The sequence below is a fragment of the Oncorhynchus tshawytscha genome, linkage group LG04 (genome assembly GCF_018296145.1).
Source record: "Oncorhynchus tshawytscha isolate Ot180627B linkage group LG04, Otsh_v2.0, whole genome shotgun sequence".
Classification (NCBI taxonomy): domain Eukaryota; kingdom Metazoa; phylum Chordata; class Actinopteri; order Salmoniformes; family Salmonidae; genus Oncorhynchus; species Oncorhynchus tshawytscha.
In genome coordinates, this window is record NC_056432.1 from 43,260,573 (window position 1) to 43,283,754 (window position 23,182).

General features: G+C 43.3%; 1 protein-coding gene across 1 annotated transcript in view; it reads left to right on the top strand.

Moving 5' to 3' along the window:
- Positions 1-23,182, top strand: part of LOC112249531 (collagen alpha-1(XXVII) chain B) — a 137,780-nt gene that overhangs the window by 104,117 nt on the left and 10,481 nt on the right. Inside the window, exons 28-50 of the mRNA XM_042320760.1 lie at positions 993-1,046; positions 9,285-9,338; positions 10,519-10,563; positions 11,054-11,098; positions 11,980-12,033; positions 12,964-13,017; positions 13,180-13,233; positions 13,428-13,481; positions 13,577-13,630; positions 15,083-15,190; positions 15,506-15,559; positions 15,882-15,989; positions 16,074-16,127; positions 16,327-16,380; positions 17,379-17,435; positions 17,548-17,601; positions 17,749-17,802; positions 17,912-17,965; positions 18,159-18,212; positions 19,930-20,037; positions 21,037-21,144; positions 21,296-21,403; positions 21,642-21,695. Coding sequence (XP_042176694.1) covers positions 993-1,046; positions 9,285-9,338; positions 10,519-10,563; positions 11,054-11,098; positions 11,980-12,033; positions 12,964-13,017; positions 13,180-13,233; positions 13,428-13,481; positions 13,577-13,630; positions 15,083-15,190; positions 15,506-15,559; positions 15,882-15,989; positions 16,074-16,127; positions 16,327-16,380; positions 17,379-17,435; positions 17,548-17,601; positions 17,749-17,802; positions 17,912-17,965; positions 18,159-18,212; positions 19,930-20,037; positions 21,037-21,144; positions 21,296-21,403; positions 21,642-21,695 — 1,497 coding nt within the window. The remainder of the gene's footprint in view (positions 1-992; positions 1,047-9,284; positions 9,339-10,518; positions 10,564-11,053; positions 11,099-11,979; positions 12,034-12,963; positions 13,018-13,179; positions 13,234-13,427; positions 13,482-13,576; positions 13,631-15,082; positions 15,191-15,505; positions 15,560-15,881; positions 15,990-16,073; positions 16,128-16,326; positions 16,381-17,378; positions 17,436-17,547; positions 17,602-17,748; positions 17,803-17,911; positions 17,966-18,158; positions 18,213-19,929; positions 20,038-21,036; positions 21,145-21,295; positions 21,404-21,641; positions 21,696-23,182) is intronic.

The following is a 23,182-nucleotide window of genomic DNA, read 5'->3' on the forward strand; positions in this document are numbered from 1 at the left end:
GGCTGTGATTGGGAGTGCACAATTGGCCCAGCGTCGTTCGGGTTTGGCTGGAGTAGGCCGTCATTGTAAATAAGAATTTGTTGACTTGCCTAGTTAAATAAAGGTTAAATAAAATAAAGTACAGCATGGCAGAATGAACTCAGAAGCAAGACATCACTGCTGTAAACAGAAACCGAATCACAAACTGAATGAGACTTCAAGTTAGAACTTGTGTTCTATTTGGCACATAGAGTGAGTGTAGTTTATTAAAGTGTCTTTCAAGGTCAGACTAGAACTATAAGTCTACTACCCATTCTGGCTCCTCAAAGGTCTGTTGCCTTTCTTGTTTGGAATCCAGCTACGTAAACATAGCCAATAAAGGTCTGTAACAAGGCCCATGTAGTAACACCGCTAAGTCCTTTTTACTCTTCGCTCATTTGGAGACCAAAGACAAGAGTTTTTCACACAAAGGGGCAGTTGGGAGAAATTCCTCCTCGCACATACCTCTGTTGACGGGGAGTGAGAGTGACAGTCATTCACTCAAACAGGCAGCTGTAAACGTTTCTTTAGTACCTCTGGCTAAAGCTAATGCAGCTCCCACCCTTTTGCCTTTATAGCATGTCTACATGTCTCTAGTCTCTTTACGCCGTGCACTGACATCACACAAGTTGTGGCAAGACATGCCGGACTGTCTCAGAGCTGCTTTAGCAAACTGCACGGAAGACAGCAGGCGAGTACTTTACTCTAAAAGGTGGAACATACTCTTCAACTTCTGACCCGGTGTTCTTTGAAAAGGACATCAATAGAATCTCTTTTAGAAGCATGACTAAAACACATGTCCTTCAAGTGCATGATCTCAGCTCTTTGGTCATGATAGGGATGAATGGCATTCACTAGCATCCTGGAGACCCAGTCCAACTCTCATTAGTCAGTCCTGCAACTCGTCTCAGTGAGTGTTGTAACGTTATTGCCTTCCGTCATATAATTGTGTTGCAATGTTCTTCCTCCTGCAGGGCCAAGCCGGATCAAGGGGTCTCGGTGGGATCAGAGGAATCAAAGGCAGGAGGGTAAGGAATAAGGTTTCCTCTTTAAGCATCTGTACTTTCTGCTACGAATTGCTATGGTTGTCATGAACTTGCTGTGCAACACAAGGTGGCATTGACGTGGATCAGTGGTCACCAACCTTTTCTGAGCCAAGATCACTTTCGCAGTCAAGATGCAAGCCAAAATCTACCGCTCAGATAGTTTTTTTTTAACATGACTTAAAAACTGTAACATTAACCGAATAAAACAGTTCTATAGGAATGAGGTTTAGGCAGTAGGCTAAATACATTATCACAGCATATTGGCAATATGCCTGGCCTGTCAATATTGTTAAGTTCAGAGTGTCTCTGAACTTACAATGCCTTAGCCCCAAGTCGTTATATATATTTTTTAAATTATTGTGCATTTTGCTATTTGTCTGCACGCTTTGACTACGAACTTTCTTTACTCAACCGTGGGACAGACTATGTTTGTTCCCACACTCGGGACTCTGACTCTCTATTGGTTCCGCATACTTTTGGCCTCCCATCCCATTCTAACCGGCTTTGTATTCATGTTACCTGATGAAATTGCTGTACAATATGATCTTGTTGCCGTCTGATGCACATTCCGATGTCACAAATCAACACTGTCCTATGCCGTGCCTTGATTGTATTACTGTTTATTTTTTATTTTTTTTATTTTACCCCTTTTTCTCCCCAATTTCGTGGTATCCAATTGTTGTAGTAGCTACTATCTTGTCTCATCGCTACAACTCCCGTACGGGCTCAGGAGAGACGAAGGTTGAAAGTCATGCGTCCTCCGATACACAACCCAACCAGCCGTACTGCTTCTTAACTCTTGATTCTAGCCAAAAAAAGATTATTTGTTTAGGACAAATCGCTCTGTTTTGTTCATCAGATTTAGCTACGAAAAAAACCTGTATCCAGGAGTGTAATTATCCCCGCAGCTCATTAGCATAACACAACGTTAACTATTCATGAAAATCGCAAATGAAATGAAATTAATATGCTAGCTCTCAAGCTTAGCCTTTTGTTAACAACACTGTCATCTCAGATTTTCAAAATATGCTTCTCAACCATAGCAAAACAAGCATTTGTGTAACAGCTAGCGTAGCTAGCGTAGCATTTAGCGTTAGCATCAGCAGGCAACATTTTCACAAAAAAAAGAAAAGCATTCAAATAAATAATTTACCTTTGAAGAACTTCAGATGTTTTCAATGAGGAGATTCTCAGTTAGATAGCAAATGCTCAGTTTTTCCTGAAAGATGATTTGTTTAGGAGAAATCGCTCCGTTTGGTGCGTCACGTTTGGCTACCAAAAAAACCCGAAAATGCAGTCATCAAAACGCCGAACTTTTTTCCAAATTAACTCCATAATATCAACTGAAACATGGTAAACGTTGTTTAGAATCAATCCTCAAGGTGTTTTTCACATATCTCTTCGATGATATATCGTTCGTGGAAGTGTGCGTTCTCCTCTGAATCCCATGGGAAAATGCCTCCAGTTGAAGATTTACGCACCAATTTAGACAAAGGACACCGGGCGGACCCCTGGTAAATGTAGTCTCTTATGGCCAATCTTCCAATGATATGCCTACAAATACGTCACAATGCTGCAGACACCTTGGAGAAACGACAGAAAGGGCAGGCTCATTCCTGGCGCATTCACAGCCATATAAGGAGACAATGGAAAACAGAGCCTCAAAAATTCTGCTCATTTCCTGTTTGAAGTTTCATCTTGATTTCGCCTGTAGCATGAGTTCTGTGGCACTCACAGATAATATCTTTGCAGTTTTGGAAACGTCAGAGTGTTTTCTTTCCAAAGCTGTCAATTATATGCATAGTCGAGCATCTTTTCGTGACAAAATATTGCGCTTAAAACGGGCACGTTTTTTATCCATAAATTAAAAGAGCGCCCCCTATATCCAAGAAGTTAACACAGCGCGCATCCAACCCGGAAGCCAGCCGCACCAATGTGTCAGAGGGTACACCGTGCACCTGGCAACCTTGGTTAGCGCGCACTGCGCCCGGCCCGCCACAGGAGTCGCTGGTGCGCGATGAGACAAGGACATCCCTACCGACCAAGCCCTCCCTAACCCGGACGACGCTAGGCCAATTGTGCGTCGCCCCACGGACCTCCCGGTCGCGGCCGGTTACAGAGCCTGGGCACGAACCCAGGGACTCTGATGGCACAGCTGGCGCTGCAGTACAGCGCCTTTAACCACTGCGCTACCCGGGAGGCCACGATTGTATTACTGTTGATGATATCTGGAAATGTGCATGTACACCCTGGCCCATCTACAGTGCTTGCCCCAATTCTGACTTGTGCTCTGATATCTGCTTCACTGATTTCTGCTCCTGTAAAATCCTGGGTTTTCTGCACCTTAACAATATAAGCTTATTACCTAAAATTGATCAATTGAAAGTCTGAGTTCACAGCTCCAATCCAGATGTGTTGGTCATTACTGAGACGTGGCTAAGGAAGAGTGTTTTGAATACTGATGTTAACCTTTCTGGTTATAACCTTTTTCGGCAAGACAGGTCTTCCAAAGGTGGGGGAGTGGCAATCTTTACCAAAAATCACCTTCAGTTCTCGGTTGTCTCCACCAAATCTTTCCCAAAACAATTGAATTTGCTGGTTTTATGTATTAAACTTTGAAATAGCTCTTTGTTGACTGTTGCTGGGTGCCATCGTCCTCCATCAGCACCGGCCTGTACCCTACCTGCCCTAACTTCTCTTGGCCCCTTACACCAAGTCTGAATTTGTCCTGCTAGGTGACATAAACTGCGACATGCTTAAACCACCTGACCTAGTCCTAAAGCAATGGAAATTCCAAAATCTTTCTCAGATTATTACCAATCCGACAAGGTATGACTCCAAGCACCCAGAAAAGGATCATCTTCTTGATGTTATCCTACAAATAATCCTGATAGGTGTTTTCTGTAATGACCTTAGTGATCACTGTTTTATAGGCCGTGTTCGTAATGGCTGCTCAGTGAAACGACCTGTCCTGATTTGTCATAGACCCTTGCTAAAAATCTTTAATGAGCAAGCTTTCCTTCATGAACTGGCCTCTGTAAAATGGTATAGAATCAGCTTGATCCCCTCTGTCGAAGACGCTTGGACATTCTTTTTTATATTTTCAGTGGTATTGTTAACAAACACGCCCCCATAAAGAAAATTATAATTAAAAACAGGTTCAGCCCCTGGTTCGACCGTGAGTCAAGTTACTCCACTTCAAGAATTCCATTTGGCGAAAGGCTCAGCACATGCATACTCTGGCTCTCGTTCAGGGAAATGAGAAATAGGTGCATTTAGGCTATTCGGAGGGCCAAAGTTAGTCACTTTAAGGAGCAGTTATCTCTCTGTGGGTCTAACCCCAAGAAGTTCTGGAAAACTGTTAAAGACCTGGAGAATAAACCCTCCTCCTCACAGCTGCCCATGTCCTTTAAAGTTGATGTGGTCATTACTGACAAGAAGCACATGGCTGAGCTCTTTAATCACCACTTCATTTAAGCCAGGATTCCTATTTGACTCAGCCATGCCTCCTTGCCTGTCCAACATTTCCTCATCTCCCACCCCTTCTAATACGACTATCCCCAATGCTTCTCCCTCTTCTTCCCTTGCCCCGCTACAAAGTTTCTCCCTGCAGGCAGTCACTGAGTTTGAGGCGCCAAAGGAGCTCCTGAAACATGACCCCCAAAAAACATTTGGGTCAGATGGTTTAGACCCTTTCTTCAAGGTGACTTCCCCTATCATCGCCAAGCCTATCTTCAAACTCTTTAACCTGTCTCTTCTTTCTGGGGAGGTTCCCATTGCTTGGAAGGCAGCCACATGTCATCCTTTATTAAAGGGGGAGATCAAGCTGATCCTAACTGTTATAGGCCTATTTCTATTTTTCCCTGTTTATCAAATGTGTTGGAAATCAACTGACTGGCTTTCTGTCTATAGTATTCTCTCTGGTATGCAATCTGGTTTCCACTCAGGTTATGGATTTGTCACTGCAACCTTAAAGATCCTCAATGATGTCACCATTGCCCTTGATTCTAAGCAATGTTGTGCTGCTATTTTTATTGACTTGACCAAGGCTTTTGATACGGTAGACAATTCTGTTCTTGTGGGCTGGCTCAGGAGTATTGGTGTCTCTGAGGGGTCTTTGGTCTTTGGTTTGCTAACTACCTCTCTCAAAGAGTGCAGTGTATAAAGTAAAGAATTCTGCTGTCTCAGCCCCTGCTTGCCACCAAGGGAGTACCCTAAGGCTCAATCCCTGGCCCTATGCTCTTCTGAATTTACATCAATAACAATGCTCAGGCAGTAGGAACCTCTCCCATCAATTTATATGCAGATGATACAGTCTTATACTCAGCTGGCCATCCCAGGAGTTTGTGTTAAAGGCTCGAGCTTTGATAACAAAATAGATCAGTTGATGGAGAACTTGCGAGGCACTGCAGAGCTTAAATTGAAATAATCTGCTTTTTTATTTTACTGGACTGATGGTATCTGCATCTAATGGTGATGGTGCTTTCAAGACAACTGGGAACTCTGAACATAACAAGGTCAAATCATGATGTCCGTAATCTTCAGGTCGGAAAGTTGGAGTTCTAGAAAGATGCCAGTGTTTCCGACTTGGAATTCCGACTTGGAGTTCAAAACGATTTTTCCCAGTCTAATCTCGTTATTTCCGAGTACTCAGTTGTCTTGTACACACTGAAGTCGAATAGTTCTGAGTTCCCAGTTGTTTTGAACACGGCATTTGTCTCAGCAGAGGGAGAGAACAGCAGAGGGTCTGCCTCTCACGGTCCCTGCTCTCTCCTTCCTTTCCTCTGGTGATACTGACCAGAGAGATGGGACATCTTCTTTCACCTAATCGCGAAACTCGAGTTGCACCGAATCTGCTTCATGCGCATATTCATGTTGTTCCTATGACCAGAGAAATTAAATATTCCTCAATATTAAAATAGACACGACGAGCTGCTGATAATAATACAAATGCAGGCTTATTGATACACTTGGCTACTAATTAATTGCAGCTGCAGCATGAGTGTTTTATGTTTTGGAATAGTGTTGAATAAAAACAGTGTTAAAAGTGCTGAATAAAAACTTTAACATGAATTTACTCATAAAAACAGCAGCTCTTTGCTGTATTGTTTGACAGTCTCTCTCCGTGGTCATGGTTTTAAAAGTGATCAAATCTTACGTAGGCTAGTATCAAACGTATCTGTGGCCATGGTCCTGGAAGCTCTGTAGGCACGGCGATGTGAGTTATCCAATTGACCAGCGCAGTAAGCACCCACGATTTAGCCACAGAACTCCCGGTCCGCCAGGCAGGCGGAGTTTGTCTTTTCAGACAAATTTAAATTGTTCAAAATGGGTACAATTTGCTTACCTGGTGTGCAGGGCTTCTGAATCAAGTGCACCTGCCACCAACAATTGTGATCAGCCAGTTAGCAACCACGGATTTAGATGGAAAGCTGGACACAACATTCATTGAACATTATACTGTAGATATGCTAGTGTGAGAGAACCAATATAGTACAACAAAGTACAATATACTACAACATACTGCCATTGATAAAGGGTTACCATTTATTGCACTGTAGGACTGCTCAACTGTGTGACTGTTCGCTCTAATATGCATAAGTGATATCATTTGGGGATATTGTTTAATCATTTTGCATAACTTGTTTAATATTCGAAGCAATCACAGATCGAATACTTAATAACCTATAATAGCCGTTAATTATAAAAAAAGGTCTATAAAAATGAACCATAGAAGATCAATGCAATTAAACTCAGATGTGGCACATTAAGCGATGGAAAAGGGGCAGAGATTCTTTAGTGGTGAAACAATCTTCTTACAGTATATCAGTATTCACAAATCCGTATTCATAAAGTACCTCCAATACAGATTTACCCAAACCCTGCCAGACAGTGATATCCTTTAGATCAGCGAAGCACCACCAACAAAGATCTGCAATGACTCCAGAAGCCAGTACCACAACAGCCTGGGGAGAGAGATGATAGATTCAGTATGTGTCTGAGAAAGAACGAAGTGAAACAATCATATCTTATATAGGGCAGGGAAGTACCACAAACAAAGATCTGCCCTGACTCAGACCCTGCCAGATAATACCACAGCGGCACTGGGGAGAGAGACGAGACATACCGTTTATGTCTAAGAGAAGGATAGTAAGAGCACTTCTCTAACAACAGATAGCACTGTTTACTCAATAGCATCATTCCAAGTCCTCCTTTGTTAATTGTGTGTTAGCTGCGTATGTTGAGGTTTGACAGACGAAGCCAGTGAGGCTTTGAATTAGGTTAGAGAGGAACAAGGAGGTTATACATTCAGCTCTGTCGTGGACTCTAACCCCCTCTGGTGTGAGTTATCTTCATGACTCTTCAATCCTCAAGGGATGCATTTCGTTGAATCCTATGTGTGCAATTACCAAGCACATGTTGGCCACCTTGAATCATTGACCTCAACCGTACACCCAGTCTCTAAGACCAAGAGCCGTAGCATTCACAGAGATGAAAATGAACGAGGGACACAGCAGTAACACGTGGTCTGGTTGACTAGATACGATGCAGAACGAATCATGTCATTCCCTGTTAGTGGAGAGAATGGACCAGTGTCGTGAGGGAAGAATCGTCCGCGTCATGATCATCTCTGCTCCAAAAGAAACAGGACCGGCCATTTCCCATCAATCAAATGTATTTATAAAGCCCTTTTGATATTAACAATTGTCACAAAGTGCTTATACAGAAACCAAGCCTATAATCCCAGAGAGCAAGCAATGCAGATGTAGAAGCACGGTGGCTAGGAAAAACTCACTAGAAAGGCTGGAACCTAGAAAGAAACCTGAAGAGGAACCAGGCTGTGCTGGCTGAAGATTATAAGAGTACACGTTCCTCTTCTGGCTGTGCTGGCTCAAGATTATAAGAGTACATGGCCAATAAGTCTAGATCGTTCTTCAAGATGTTCAAACGTTCATGGATGACCAGCAGGGTCAAATAATAATCACAGTGGTTATGGAGGGTGTAACAGGTCAGCACATCAGGAGTAAACGTCAGTTTGCTTTTCATAGCCAAGCATTCAGAGGTCAAGACAGCAGGTGTGGTAAAGAGAGAGAGGAGGGGGTCGAAACAGCATGTCCGGGAAAAGGTAGCACGACAAGGTAGCATGACCGGTGAAAAGGTTAGGATTCCATAGCCGCAGGCAGAACCACAGAAACTGGATCAGCAGCACGAAGGTGGATTGGGGACGGGGACAGCCAGGAGTTGTCAGGCTAGGTAGTCCTGAGGCATGGTCCTAGTGCTCAGGTCCTCCGGGAGAGGAAAGAGAGAGAGAGACAGATGGGAGAACTCAGCAAACTGTATGACTGTATTTACATTCTTGTCTGTTCCTGTGCCATGCAGTACAGTACCCTCATCAGCAGATGTACTGGACTGCTGAAACTCCCAAGATCACTGAAATGTCTTTGGGGATATCAGGGCTGTCCTAGCAGTACTATCTACTCTGAGCCCAATTCACTGTTGGATATGGCTCCCAGACCTCATATTTCCCCTGTGGCTATCCATCTATCAACTTTTCCAAGTTTCAGAATAGTATCTAATCTCCTATGTACTCATGCTAGATGCATGAAGCACATGGATAGAATTTCTTAAAATCTTTATCAAAATGAATAGGAATTTGTGAAATCATTCAATTATATGACTACATTTTTCCACAGTGATCCTAGTATGGAGCCGTATAGGCATTCACATCTAATTGGTAGGGTCAGATGGAAAGGTTGTGACAGGATTAGTCAGCAGTCAGATGGAAAGGTCATGACAGGTCATGATTAGTTCAGCAGTAAGACTCTAGTCTTGTAAAGGTCATGTGTTCTCTGTGTGACACTGTTCCCGAATGTTCAGTTGAATACCATGGTCATACAATAGCTGGTCTTGGAAAAAAGAACATAGACATCAGTGTGCATTGTATAGGGAAAACCACGAGCGTTTACTGAACCAACCACAGTCATATCTCCCTCTGTCTCCAATAATACCTCTTTCTTCTCAGTAACCACGGATTTGTGTTTTTAAGCAATTTCCCAAATTAACACTGTCATTAGGATGGGAACATTTAAGTGTGAACATTTAGCCTTTCTGACTGAAGTGCCCTTCATGGTGAAGAGAATACTTCATATTTCATCAATTAATCTCTCTCTTTCTGTCTCTCTTTCTTTCTCGTTTCTCACTCCCCCCTCTCTCCTATAGGGTCCGAGGGGTCCTGATGGTCCAGCTGGGGAGAAGGGGTCAGTTGGCGGAAAGGTGAGGATGAAGTTCAAAGCTCATATGTCAAAATCTTCACTATTAATACAGTATTTCTGCTCCATAGCTCCACTTCATCTGACTTGACTCAGTTACTGAATGCTACGACCTTTACGGAACACACTAGCCACAGCCAATGGAAAACATGGATACTGCCACAGCCGCGGGAAGATGTTTTGAGTTGGGGGAGCCTTAAAAAATGCATATCATGCAATTATGTGTCGTTTAGGCCTACGTGACAAAAGACATCCGAATATTTTTTTATACTACACAAATGACTGAAATGAGTGGCTACTCTAACACTGTCAAACAGATCAATACAAATGAACTGGTCTTGACCTGGCCCGGGCTAATGAAAAAAAGGGAGACGCAGATTGTACAATATTAGAAGAAAATATACTGTATATTATAGGCTACTAAATCAACTTTCCAGGGGCACTGACTCACCCAATGATGAAGATAGCATGAATATGCGTAGCCTAGGCTTTTGACTGGTGATCGTCTCAAGATGGGCCTGAGCTACTATCAAAATCAGTGAGTTGTGAAAAAAAATGGTAGCTTCGACTGACAGATTAGTCTTCTCTTTTCAGCAGTAGGCATTTGCTCTACCAAAATTGTATTTATAAATTTGTGAAAGGCCTATTGCTGTTCACTGAAAGTGCGAAGAGAAATAGAATGCATAGAAATAATCCATAGAACGAAAGTGCCCATTCAAGTCAGGACTGGCAGCCATGTTCAATGTACGCATGAGTTTACCAGTCAAATTGCCAGGGTGAGCCAAAACCCTTCTATGGATTATATTTCTATGGCTGCAACGCAACAAGTTGTTCGATATTTGGCCAGCATGCTGCCCAAATTCAGTCAGTGTTCAGACAGGAGTAATTATACAGTATAATTTGGCAAAATTATTTCAATTTATCAGGGAGTGCTGCAGTACCCTCAGCACCCCTACTTCACGTGGCAATGGACTGCAATGCGGCATTGGTTTAGGTGTTAAATTGATACTTAAATATGTCCATATAAGAGTTTTTCAATTGGCTTTGTTCACAAGTCTTTAAATAGTTTGATTATTTTCAACATCTGAAGGACACTTTTTACTCAAGGGGGGAATCTAGGACAAGAGCTCTTATGTGTAAAGTGTGTGAAGCTGTAAGTGAGATTGACACGTGTTTTCTTACAGGGTCCTGATGGTCCACCAGGAAAATTTGGCTTCCCAGGGGAGATGGTACGTACAGGCAATTTCAAGATCCCTATGTTTTTAATAACAGTTTTTGCTCATACCCTCCTACTCATGGCTATGTCCAACTCATGGGCTTTTGGGTATAGTCTTTCCTACCTTACTTTGCATGTTGACTTTGCACGCTTTACCCCTCATTTAGTGTTCACATCATTTCCTGGCTGGTAATGAATAGTGTAGGACTATGAGTGCCCATTCATATCATGTTCAACTTGTTAACACATTTTCTTTAGAGGGTCCAATGGCCCAATGGCTCATTTAGTTAGAGTGTGATGCTTTAAAGTTACAACGCTAAGGTTGTGGGTTTAATTCTTGTATGGGACATTCACACATACTAAATACATTAATTGAATGTTAACCGTGCGTCACTTTGGATAAATGAGTCTTCGGAACAACCATAATGTTTCCGCTTAATGACCATATTATGTGCTTGATATTAATTTCAACCCTTATTTCTCTCCATGTTATTTTGCTCCAGGGAAATATTGGGGAGCCTGGGGAAGCTGGGCCTAAAGGATTTCCAGTAAGTGATTGGGGCTAACAGAGTGCTCTTTTAGGTTAATCATGCCTTTAGGGTGGACACAGGTTGGAGGGGCAACCATTAGCAATGGAAAAAGAGAGGCTTGTGTGTAGCATGTAGTGCATGCAGTTGTATAGCTATTCTCCACGTCGTTGCTGTAAATGTTTTCTCAGTCAACTTACCTGGTAAAATATAGGGGGAAATATACTGTATAAAGAATATGGGGGAAAATAAATAAAGAATATGAAGTTGAGAGTTGCTATGGGTTTGTGGACAAACATTAGCTATGGGAAAAGAGAGTCTTGTGAGTAGCACTTAGTACATTAAAGCTGTGTATGAATAGGCCTCCCAAGTGGGGCAGCGGTCTAAGATCCGTCACTACAGATCCGGGTTCAATCCCGGGCTGTGTTGCAGCCGGCCACAACCGGGAGACCCATGAGACGGCGCAAAATTGGCCCAGCATCATCTTGGGTTAAGGGGAGGGTTTGGCTGGCCGGGATGTCCTTGTCCCATCATGCTCTAGCGTGATGGGTGCTCTCCTGTGGCGGGCCTGGGTGCATGCACAGGACACGGTTGCCATTTGAACAGTGTTTCCTCTGACACATTGGTGTGGCTGGCTTCCGGGTTAAGCGAGCATTGTGTCAAGAAGCATTGCGGCTTGGCAGGGTAGTGTTTTGGAGGACGCATGGCTCTCGACCTTTGTCTCTCCCGAGTCCATACGGGAGTTGCAGCGATGGGACAAGAGAGGACTGTAACTACCAATTGGATATCATGAAATTGGGGATAAAAAGGGGTGAGATGTGTATAGTGGAAATGGTCTGTCTTCCTGTGACCTTAGTTAAATGCTATCTGCATTTATAACAACTGGGTTTATATTATTTCAGGGTCGCCAAGGACTCTCAGGACCTCCAGGTGCCAAAGGAATAGCAGGAGAGCTGGTAAGTCCTTTTATGTCTAAATATTTGTAGGGTTTATCTGCCAAATCCTTGTCAGTCCTAAGTGTCTCTGGCCCAGCCAGGGATATGGGAGTTATATCCTGTGTTTAAATTCCTATAGAGCTCAACACTTAATGCCACATCAGGTTAGCGTTATATTTCACCTTCAAGCCAGAAAGCTGTCTTTGATTTCATTACTTCCCCTAACTTTGTTTACTGTATTGTCTCCATACAAATACCTTTCCTTGGGTGTCTTTCTACTTCTCCTCTACTTGAAATCAGGGGTTATTGGATCCAACCAACATCTTAGAGAGGAAGTGACTAGGGGAAATGTCCCAAAATATCTGCATCTCCATGTGTTGTAAACTTCGGTGTGCGTCTACAGTACGTCTTCATTCCGATACCTCAAATGGTGCAGCATCTGCTGGTTGAGTAGCCCAGGGAAGCCTAATCCTGCATTATGGAGAGAGAGAGATACAGTGATACTGTAAGATAAGATGATTTACTCAGAGCTTCCTGCAGAGGCAGAGAGGCAGCTTTATGTGAACATTGGTTTTTTTTTCTCCACCACATAGCCTACAAAAGCTTTGGCTCTGTGTTCTAAGTCTCTAGCAGTAGGAGCTGATCTGGATCTCAAGTCTAGATTCATTTATCTCCACCACTCCATGATTTACCCTCAATGGCTTTTTCACATTTGTATCCTCGCCGCCTCTTTTGCGTTATAATCCTTGCTGCCTGTTTCACATTTCTATCCTTGCTGTGTTCCCTTACATTCGCTTATTATCTACAATGTACTTAGTTATTCCGGTGTAGTTTTTTTGATCCGCAATGTACTTAGTTATTCAAGTGTAGTTACTATGATATAAGGGCTGCATAGGCCTATGTATTTGTGTGTTCAATTATCACTACACTGCCTCTGTCTTATCATCCTAGGGACCAACTGGGCCACCAGGAACAATGGGTCCCCTGGGACAGATGGGCCTCAAGGTAAGTTTCACCACACTCCATAAACATGCCAAACGGTAGTATTGTGGCTTCTATAGGTTATTGTAATTGCCCGGGTAGTGTGCCATTCACATAGGCATTGGTCATTGGAGCCTGAACACTATCTGTCTAATTTGATTGTCAATGGGGATTTTTCTATGACAGGGTCCCCCTGGAAAGGTTGGGGAGTGGGGATTGCCAGGAGAACCCGGAGAGAAGGTACGATAATACCCTCAACTGCTCAGAAAAATAGTTGATGTATTCAACAACACTTCTATCAAGGGGTCACTCAACATCTCACTTCCAATGCCCTAACTTACCGAACCAGTAATAGTCTGTATATCAATCTACTGTATGTATGTCCATAGGCCACACAATCCATGTGCTTAGTGTGTTATTGATCTGTGTGACAGGGTGCCCTTGGACCAGCGGGAAACCTCGGAGAGCAGGGCCTCATCGGACAGAGGGTGGGTACCCCAAAGTTCACTCGTACCCATGTTGGTGATTCCTCTAGTAGTAACATTGGCCTTATTAACTTGTACTGAACCCTCCTCTCCTTTAGGGTGAGATGGGAATCGATGGGGAGGCTGGACAGAGTGGACCAGATGGACCTAAGGTAAGAAATAACACTATGGTAATAGGATCCATCACAATGACTAACTTGAGTTGAAAGTCTCGGCCCAGAGTTGACAGTCATTGTCTCTTTGGCTGTGTTTTCACAGCCACCCTAAGAAGGTGATATAAATCAGAAGTCAAAAGTCCAGATTTCATGTGTTTTTTTTGTTTACACATTCTGGGAAAAATCTGATAGTTATCAGATATACAAATAATTGGCAAAAGATCTGAATTGGGCTGCCTGTATAAACTTTGACATCAGTGTACAATTTTGGTGCCACCCCTTTTTCTCCCCAATTGGTAGTTACAGTCTTGTCTCATTGCTGCAACTCCCGTAAGGATCGGGAGAGAAGAAGTTCGAGAGCCGTGCGTCCTCCGAAACACAAACCAACCAAGCCGCACTGCTTCTTGACACAATGCCCACTTAACCCAGAATCCAGCCGCACCAATGTGTCGGAGGAAACACTGTGCACCTGGCAACCGTGTCAGCGTGCACTGCGCCAGGCCCGCCACAAGAGTCGCTAGTGCACAATGGGACAAGGACATCCCTGGCTGCAAAACCCTCCCCTAACCCAGACGACGCTGGGCCAATTGTGCGCCGCCCCATGGGTCTTCCGGTCGCAGCCGGCTGCGACAGAGCCTGGACTCGAACCCAGAACCTCTAGTCGCACAGCTACCACTGCGATGCAGTGCCTTAGACCACTGTGCCACTCGGGAGGCCCTGCCAGTTAGAGTTGCGCCCTTGTATCTCCAAATAGGATTCAGCCGTGTGATAGCCAATGATTTGTAAATCAGAAGAGGGTGTTTTTATGATAACTTTCACTATTTCAATCAGCCATTCACAAGAGAAGGTCGATTCAAACCTTTATTAGATCATCACAGCTATATTCATATGAAGATAATGAACTGTACTGTACACTTAGCTGGAATGACAGTTATTTTCAGTCAGACTCAAGTACTGTATATGTACTGTATGCTGTTGACACTGAGTGAAAATAAATAGGCAGCTGGCCTACTTTGAGCTCTTCCGTCTGTCAGGAGTTCTGATAGAAATACAGTGGTGATTCAGAGAAGCACAAGGAGGTTCCATGTCCATCTGAGCCAAGCTTCTGGATAGTAAGTGTTGTGTTGTGCGTGAACACACGCACGCACACACACATACAGAAGCGCTTGCTCGCACACACGCGCATCATCATCCTCTCTCCAGCAATCGACATATTACCAATTGTCAGTCAAACGATGCAGGACAACTCTACTAGGAGTGCAGTGGCTTAATGCCTTAAAACTCACAGATGCACGTCTGCACCATATTCAACTGCTGTTCACATGGAACACTTCTCCACGTCGGCCTTCAAAGTTATTTGAATATTTGTTACTACCACCAAGATCTACACCAGTGAAGTATTGTATCTGGTCACGTCTGAGTGCATCTTCCCTATGGTTCTGTGCTCAGGGCGAGAAGGGTGACATGGGACCGGAGGGGGGTAAAGGAGAGAGGGGTGAGATCGGACTGAAAGGAAAGGAAGGGTCTCCTGGACCTCCTGGCTTAGTGGGCTTGAGGGTGAGTGTCCAAACGTAGGATTATTACATTTCGAAATGTAACCTTACCTTTCCTGTACTTGACTCTCAGGTTCACGTAAGTCAGACTGATGACTTAACTCCACTGGTTGTCGGATGAACAATGTAGTCTACTATGTGCCAAATACTGTAGGATTCATAACACTTCTTTGTCTCTCCAACAAACAATTGTTTTACTTTCTTAAGAGTAGAAAGCAAACTGCTTATGACATTGTTCTAACCATTGCCTCGTCTTCGTCATATGTTATTATATGTTTATTGCAGTTCAAGTAATGGTCTTTTGACTCATGTCTTCCAGGGTCAGGAGGGTAAACCTGGCAAGTTTGGCGAAAGAGGAAAACCAGGGGAGAAGGTATGTACTGTATGTCAGCTCAGTGCCTGCAGTTATTTAATAGGCCTCCGTCTGACACTCTCATTTAATTCCCTGAAACCTGTTAGTCGTTTTACCATAGTCTTGTTTTGTAAAGAAAGTTTGATGACTGCTTGTAATTGTGGTCAACAGACATAAGGGTCAATGGCCTTCCAAGCCACCACACTATGATTAAAGTGCTCAGCCAATGGACAGTTTTAAAATGGACAGTTGACATAGTACATCTATCCACACACCACTTCCTAGTGACTGAAAGGTGACCTTGCTAATATTGTATGCCTGCTCATTGGCGACCGTTCTCCAGGGCAGCAAGGGTCATATGGGTCACCTGGGAGAGACTGGGCCAATTGGTGAACAAGGAGAGGCAGGATTTGTCGGGCCGAAAGGATCGAGAGGAACCATTGGACCAGTGGTAAGGCTCTTCTACAGATCTGATTCTGATGTGGAGGTTTCTTAGTGTTGTAGGTCACTAAGACGGATCATGTGATGTTCACAGGGTTCCCCGGGTAGAATGGGCCAACAAGGCGAACCAGGCATGCCAGGATATGAGGTAAGAATGACCCTTATATCATTGAATTGGGTGTCTTCGACTCAATATTACTGAGATTTTTGTTGAATCTAGAAAAACTAAAGATGATTGATCAGTAGAGAGCATTGTCGTCTGTGATATTTTGCACAATAGGTTGCCCAAACTAAGTCAGAGGTATTGAGTTGTGCTCCGTGATGACTTACACCATCTGTTATTTTAGGGCCACACAGGACGACAGGGCACACTGGGACCTCCTGGACCAAAAGGTGAAAAGGTACACTTCCCACAGTCCGGTCTGTTTGTAATAGCTCTCTCAAATTCTACTATCCAAGTGGGCCTGGACTCATGGCCTGTGACGGTTTGTGTTTAGTGATGACTGACCCAACACTGTCTGTTATTTCGTTTGTCTGTTCTATGGTCAATCCACATTATGTCCCACATATCCTGTTATAACAAATTGGTATGGCTAGTCTATCCTGACTAGGTAGGTACAAAACTTTAGGGTTCCAGAGTTTTTCCTGGTCAGGTCAGGTGGTCAGGAAAACTCCTATCCCTACCCATTGGTAATAGCTGCATGTGTGCATACACTGAGAGAGTCGATCTCACTGCCTGTGTTGCTGTTATAGTTTGATAATCCTGCAAGAAGTGATCAAATATAATTGTTTGATGGCAATGCACCAAGGCACATCTCATTAACTCAGGGGACATTGGCCACAAACTGCTTTGGAATACTCCTTGTCGTCATTATTCAGGAGATCAATCATGGTTCAGTTGTGATAAATAGGACTTCGATATTAAGCAGTTTCCTTTTTCCAGAAAATGAAAAACTCATAATGACATTTGACAACCTTGCTTACTTTCTAATGAGACCCAAATTGTGCCACTGCTCATAAATCGTTAAGTTTTGGATCCCTTCTCCCCTGTTTCCTCTTCTATATCTCCAAGCACATACACAACACATGCACTATATAATACTACAAGCATCCCACATCATTCATCAGTCCCTGTAAAGTCCACTGGAACGTTTAATGCAATCTTGATTCCATTTAATTGGAAGCTGCCGGTTTACTGTCAACAAAAGCCCTCGATTTATTTGAATACTCCATTGTTTTGGAATCCAATTAAATTTCACATAATTTCACTTTACACAGTCTCAAGTTCAAGTTTGAAGTTTAAATGTATTATCCTGGAGGCAAATTGGTTTTGCAGCAATGATCATACATACAATGCATAAAAAAACTACATATGTTTTCCTGTATGATTTTTTTCCAGGGGGAACAGGGGGAAGACAGTAAGGTGGAAGGCCCTCCTGGTCCACAAGGTGACAGAGTGAGTTCCTCACATCATGTATCCCTCCGCCTACAGCAGTGTTTGGTGTTGGTGTGCTGCTGTAGCTAATTATCTATATGCTTCATTGTGTATGTTTCTCATCTGAAACAAGGGTCCTACTGGAGACAGGGGAGTCCGAGGAGAACCAGGTGACCCTGGATACTTAGTGAGTGGGACATCGTTTGACGTTATTCTTTCATTGGCCAGGATATACTGTATAAAATAGGGGTAATAACCAATCTAGTGAGAAAGTTACTTTACTTGAATAAACTTGCTTCATGCGTGGAAATGTTAACATACGTCTACTTCTCAGGGCCAGGAAGGAGTGGATGGAGAAAGAGGCAAGGCTGGAGCAACTGGACTACCTGTGAGCCAATGGTTATGTTTATGACCTGCTAATATGTGATTACTTACACTGACAGTATCCACATAAATACAGTATCCAGCTATTCATCATGTATGCATTCCTATTGTAGGGACATCCTGGATCAAGGGGAATACAGGGGCCAAAAGGATCCAAAGGTGATCAAGTAAGGACAACAGACCTTGACAAGTAACAACATATCTGTAGTATCCAGTGTCATTGTATACCATAACACCTGTTCACTTCACATCATGACATCTGTTTGAACCAGATACAGTGTGATGGATTTTAACCTATGGTATGATGACATCATGTCACAGTTGGTTGTTGACTGTTGACTGTACTCTGATCTACTCCAGGGTCAGAAAGGCAAATGGGGGAAGCGAGGTGAATCTGGGACCAAAGGACCACTGGTAAGTGGGACACCTAGTTTGTAAAGCAATGCAACGTGTACCTAATTGAATTGATTGATTCATTGATTGAATCAAATCAAATTGTAATTGTCACATGCGCCGAATACAACCTTACAGTGAAATGCATACTTACAAGCCCTTAACCATCAAAGAAGTTTTAAGAAAATAAATAAGTGTTAAGAAAGTATTTACTAAATAAACTGAAGTAAACAATAAATAAATAAAAAATAGTCTGGGTAGCCATTTGGTTAGCTGTTCAAGAGTCTTATGGCTTGGGGTTAGAAGCTGTTAAGAAGCCTTTTGGAACTAGACTTGGCACTCCGGTACCGCTTGCCGTGCGGTAGCAGAAAGAACAGTCTATGACTAGGGTGTCTGGAGTCTTTGGCTATTTTTAGGGCATTCCTCTGATACCGCCTGGTATAGAGGTACTGGTTGGCTGGAAGCTTGGCCCCAGTGATGTACTGGGCCGTACGCACTACCCCCTGTAGTGCCTTGCGGTCAGAGGCCAAGCAGTTGCCTCAAGGAACTTGAAGCTCTCAACCTGCTCCACTACAGTCCCGTCATTGAGAAGGGGGGCGTGCTCGGTCCTCCTTTTCCTATAGTCCACAATTATCTCTTTTGTCTTGATCACGTTGAGGGAGAGGTTGTTATCCTGGCACCACACTGCCAGGTGTCTGACCTCCTCCCTATAGGCTGTCTCATCGTTGTCGGTGATCAGGCCTAACACTGTTGTGTTGTCGGCAAACTTAATGATGGTGTTGGAGTCGTGCTTGGCCATGCAGTCATAGGTGAACGGTGAGTACAAGAGGGGACTGAGCACACACCCCTGAGTGTCCACCGTGTTGAGGATCAGTGTGGCAGTTGTGTTGTTACCTACCCTTACCACCTGGGGGCAGCCGTCAGGAAGTCCAGGATCCAGTTGCACAGGGAGGTGTTTAGTAAGGGTCCTTAACTTAGTGATGAGCTTTTTTTGGGCTCTAGGGTGTTGAATGCTGAGCTGTAGTCAATGAATAGCATTCTCACATAAGTGTTCCTTTTGTCCAGGTGGGAAAGGGCAGAGTGGAGTGCAATAGAGATTGCATCATCTGTGGAGCTGTTTGGGAGGTATGAAAATTGGAGTGGGTCTAGGGTTTCTGGGATAATGGTGTTGATGTGAGCCATGACCAGCCTTTCAAAGCACTTCATGACTACAGATGTGAGTGCTACGTGTCTGTAGTCATTTAGGCAGGTTGCCTTGGTGTTCTTGGGCACAGGGACTATTGTGTTCTGCTTGAAACGTTTTGGTATTACAGACTCGGTCAGGGACAGGTTGAAAATGTCAGTGAAGACACTTGCCAGTTGGTCAGTGCATGCTCTGAGTACACGTCCTGGTAATCCATCTGACCTTGCGGCCTTGTGAATGTTGACCTGTTTAAAGGTCTTACTCACATCGGCTACAGAGAGCGTGATCACACAGTTGTCCGGAACAGCTGGTGCTCTCAAGCATGCTTCTGTGTTGCTTGCCTCAAAGCGCGCATAGAAGTCATTTAGCTCGTCTGGTAGGCTTGTGTCACTGGGCAGCTCAAGGCTGTGTTTCCCTTTGTAGTAGGATTCAGTCTTAGCCCTGTATTAACACTTTGCCTGTTTGATGGTTCGCCGGAGGGCATAGCGGGATTTCTTATGTACTAGAATGCAGGTTATGATACAGTAGATATGCTTATTTCTGTGTATTTCCTAGGGTCCAGAGGGTCATACTGGCCCAAAGGGAGTTGTGGGCAGAGAAGGTCTTGAGGGCCAGCCTGGAATGGACGGCCATCCTGGGAAAGACGGAGACAAAGGAGTAAAGGTAAGAACAGACAATAACTGTGTACAATAACTGTGTACTCCTCCCTGACTGAAATGACCAGGTCCTCATTTCCCAGAGCCTTTTTAGCATTAAGATCATCGTTAGAACCTTCTTAGAATGTATCTTTAGTAGCCAAGGTGTTTCCCAGAGCCTTTCTTTGGTAACATGGCTCTTAAATACTGTTGCACATCTACGAGTGATCCAGAACACTCATAGTGCAGCCAAAGTGCATCGTCAGATGCTTTTTTGCCCTTCCACATCACTTTGTTCACAGAAGATCTCCGCTGAATATAGAATCAAGATATTTAAGCTATCCGTCTGACTGTGACTGCGAATAACTTCAGAACAAAGTTGACTAAAAATACAAAGTATTTGCAATTGCAAGTGAAGGATAAAATGATGCTTCAAATGAAAACCGAGATGACTGCATTAATAAGTACATAGGCTACAATGAACCAGTATCTGGGCTTGAGGAGATCCTGACACCCAGGATCCTTCAATTCAAAGTCCCATTAACCTACTCTGCAGATGTTATAACATCAAAATACATTTGGTACTCACCAAAATATGGAGTTTCGCAGAGCAACTACAGTCATTATTGCCATTATGCACGGTATGTACTCACAAAAAAGGCTTGCCTCAATGTGTTTCATGATGTGTGATAACATGTGTGCAATGATTTAGTGCACTATTATTGGGTAACCACAATAAGCTGCTTCAATAGCCTATTTGCAGCCATAGGTGGTAATATCTCTCTAGGAGCTGATTCGTTGTCAGTATTGTGGAATAGTTCTAATGTTATGGTAAGATTTAAATGGAGAAAGCTGATCCGAGAGCAGCACTCCTTTCTTTCGATCCTATCAATATCAAAGCATGGTCTAACAAAAGACTTAGCGAACGTTCTCTCTACGTGCTCGGAAATGTCAATGCATCTTAATGCTCAAGTTATGTTTTTTGTAAGGCTTCAGTCATCATCAGCTCTGTGTGTTCACTCCTCAGGGTGAGCAAGGGGACGACGGAGAGTTTGGTATTATCGGCAAAGCTGGAAACCACGGTAAAATGGGCGTGCCAGGGCTTCCAGGCGATCAGGGCCTCTTTGGATCGAAGGTGAGAGAGAAGAGAACATGCTCCAATGAACTATAGAGACCCATCATGTTTATCATGTTAGACATTGTTTAAGGTGTTAATAAAAAGGAATATGCACTTTGCTTGTTATTCCATTAAAACTGGTTTCTGTCCATGTGTGCGTGTGTCACAGGGTGAGAGGGGTCTCCCAGGCCAAACTGGACCTTTAGGGAAAAGAGGCCACATTGGTGGAATGGGGTTGCCAGGGAAACAGGGTCACCAGGGGCCCAAAGGACAGCCTGTGAGTAACATAGCAATAGTGCGGAGTCAGAGAAGAAGTTGCTCATTATCTAGCCCTGTTCAGTCTCACTTGACTGGAAATTCTTGGTCACCAAACCGGTTTGTCATCGTTTGCATCTGTAACTCAAAAGTTATTTGGTTGGTAATGAGTAATGACCACAGACTTATGGTAATGACTAGAATATGTGATGATGCTGGTGATAAAGATGAAGATGTATCCGTCTCTTTCCTCTCCTCAGGGTGACACAGGTGAATCAGGGTACCCAGGGGTTCTCGGAATGTTTGGACCAAAGGTACGCTACACTTCCCTCCGTTTTCATCTCCCACCTGAGTCACATGATCAAATGAAACAATTCATTAATCATCTATAAAGTTTCCCCCACAAGAATGAACTAATCCGTATATGTGGGTGTGACAAGGCTGGCTGTCACCTTGTGCGCTTAAAGGCTTAAAACGTACACTGAGAATACAACTTGATTTATTGTGCAAAGGGTGCAAGCTAAAACAATAACAGCTTGGCATTATCAGGTGCTAAAACAACAGCTCCCCTTTCAGACATGGACTCACTAGAACATTCTGAACGCACCTGTGGCATGAGCAATAATCTAATTACAGTCCCAACAAAAAGCTTTCACACCCATTGACTTTTTCCACATTTTGTTGTGTTACAGACTGAATTTAAAATGGATTAAATTGACAAATTAATTACAAATGAAAAGCTGAAATGTCTTGATTCAATAAGTATTCAACCCTTTGTTATGAAAAGCATAAATAAGTTCAGGAGTAAAAAATAAATCACATAATAAGTTGCATGGACTCACTTTGTGTGCAATAATAGTGTTTAACATGATTTTTGAATGACTATCTCGTCTCTGTACGCCACACATACAATTATGTGTAAGGTCCCTCAATCGAGCAGTGAATTTCAAACACAGAGTCAACCACAAAGTCCAGGGAGGTTTCCAATAATTATAATTTGTTTTTAAATGTAACCTTTATTTAACTAGGCAAGTCAGTTAAGAACAAATTCTTATTTACAATGGCGGCCTACCCCGGCCAATCCCGGACTACGCTGGGCCAATTATACGCCGCCCTATGGGACTCCCAATCACGGTCGGATGTGATACAGCCTGGAATCAAACCGGGAACTGTAGTGATGCCTCTTGCACTGAGATGCAATGCCTTAGATGGCTTCGCCACTCGGGAGCCCAAAATGCTTTGCAAAGAAATGGCACCTACTTCTAGATGGGTAAAAATAAATAAATATCCATTTGAGCATGGTGAAGTTATTAATTACACTTTGGATGGTGTATCAATACACCCAGTCACTACAAACTCAGTTGCCGGAGAGGAAGGAAACCACTCAGGGATTTTACTATGAGGCCAATGGTGACTTTAAAACAGTAACATACTTTGATGGCTGTGATAGGAGAAAATTAAGGATGGATCAACAACATTGTAGTTACTCCACAATACTAACCCAATTGACAGAGTAAAAAGAAGGAAGCCTGTACAGAATATAAATATTCCAAAACATGCATCCTGCTTGCAACAAGGCACTGAAGTAATACTGCAAAAAATGTGGCAAAGGAATTACATTTTTGTCCTGAAGCGTTATATTTTGGGCAAATCAGCCAACAAGATGAGTAGGCCTAACGAACAGCAAAAGCATTAGCCTATGTCAATCTACTATTCCCATAGTACAAAAGTTGACTTATTCTGTGTGACAAAATAAATATTCCAAACATAGTCTAGGACAGTTGTGGAATGCGATAGATCC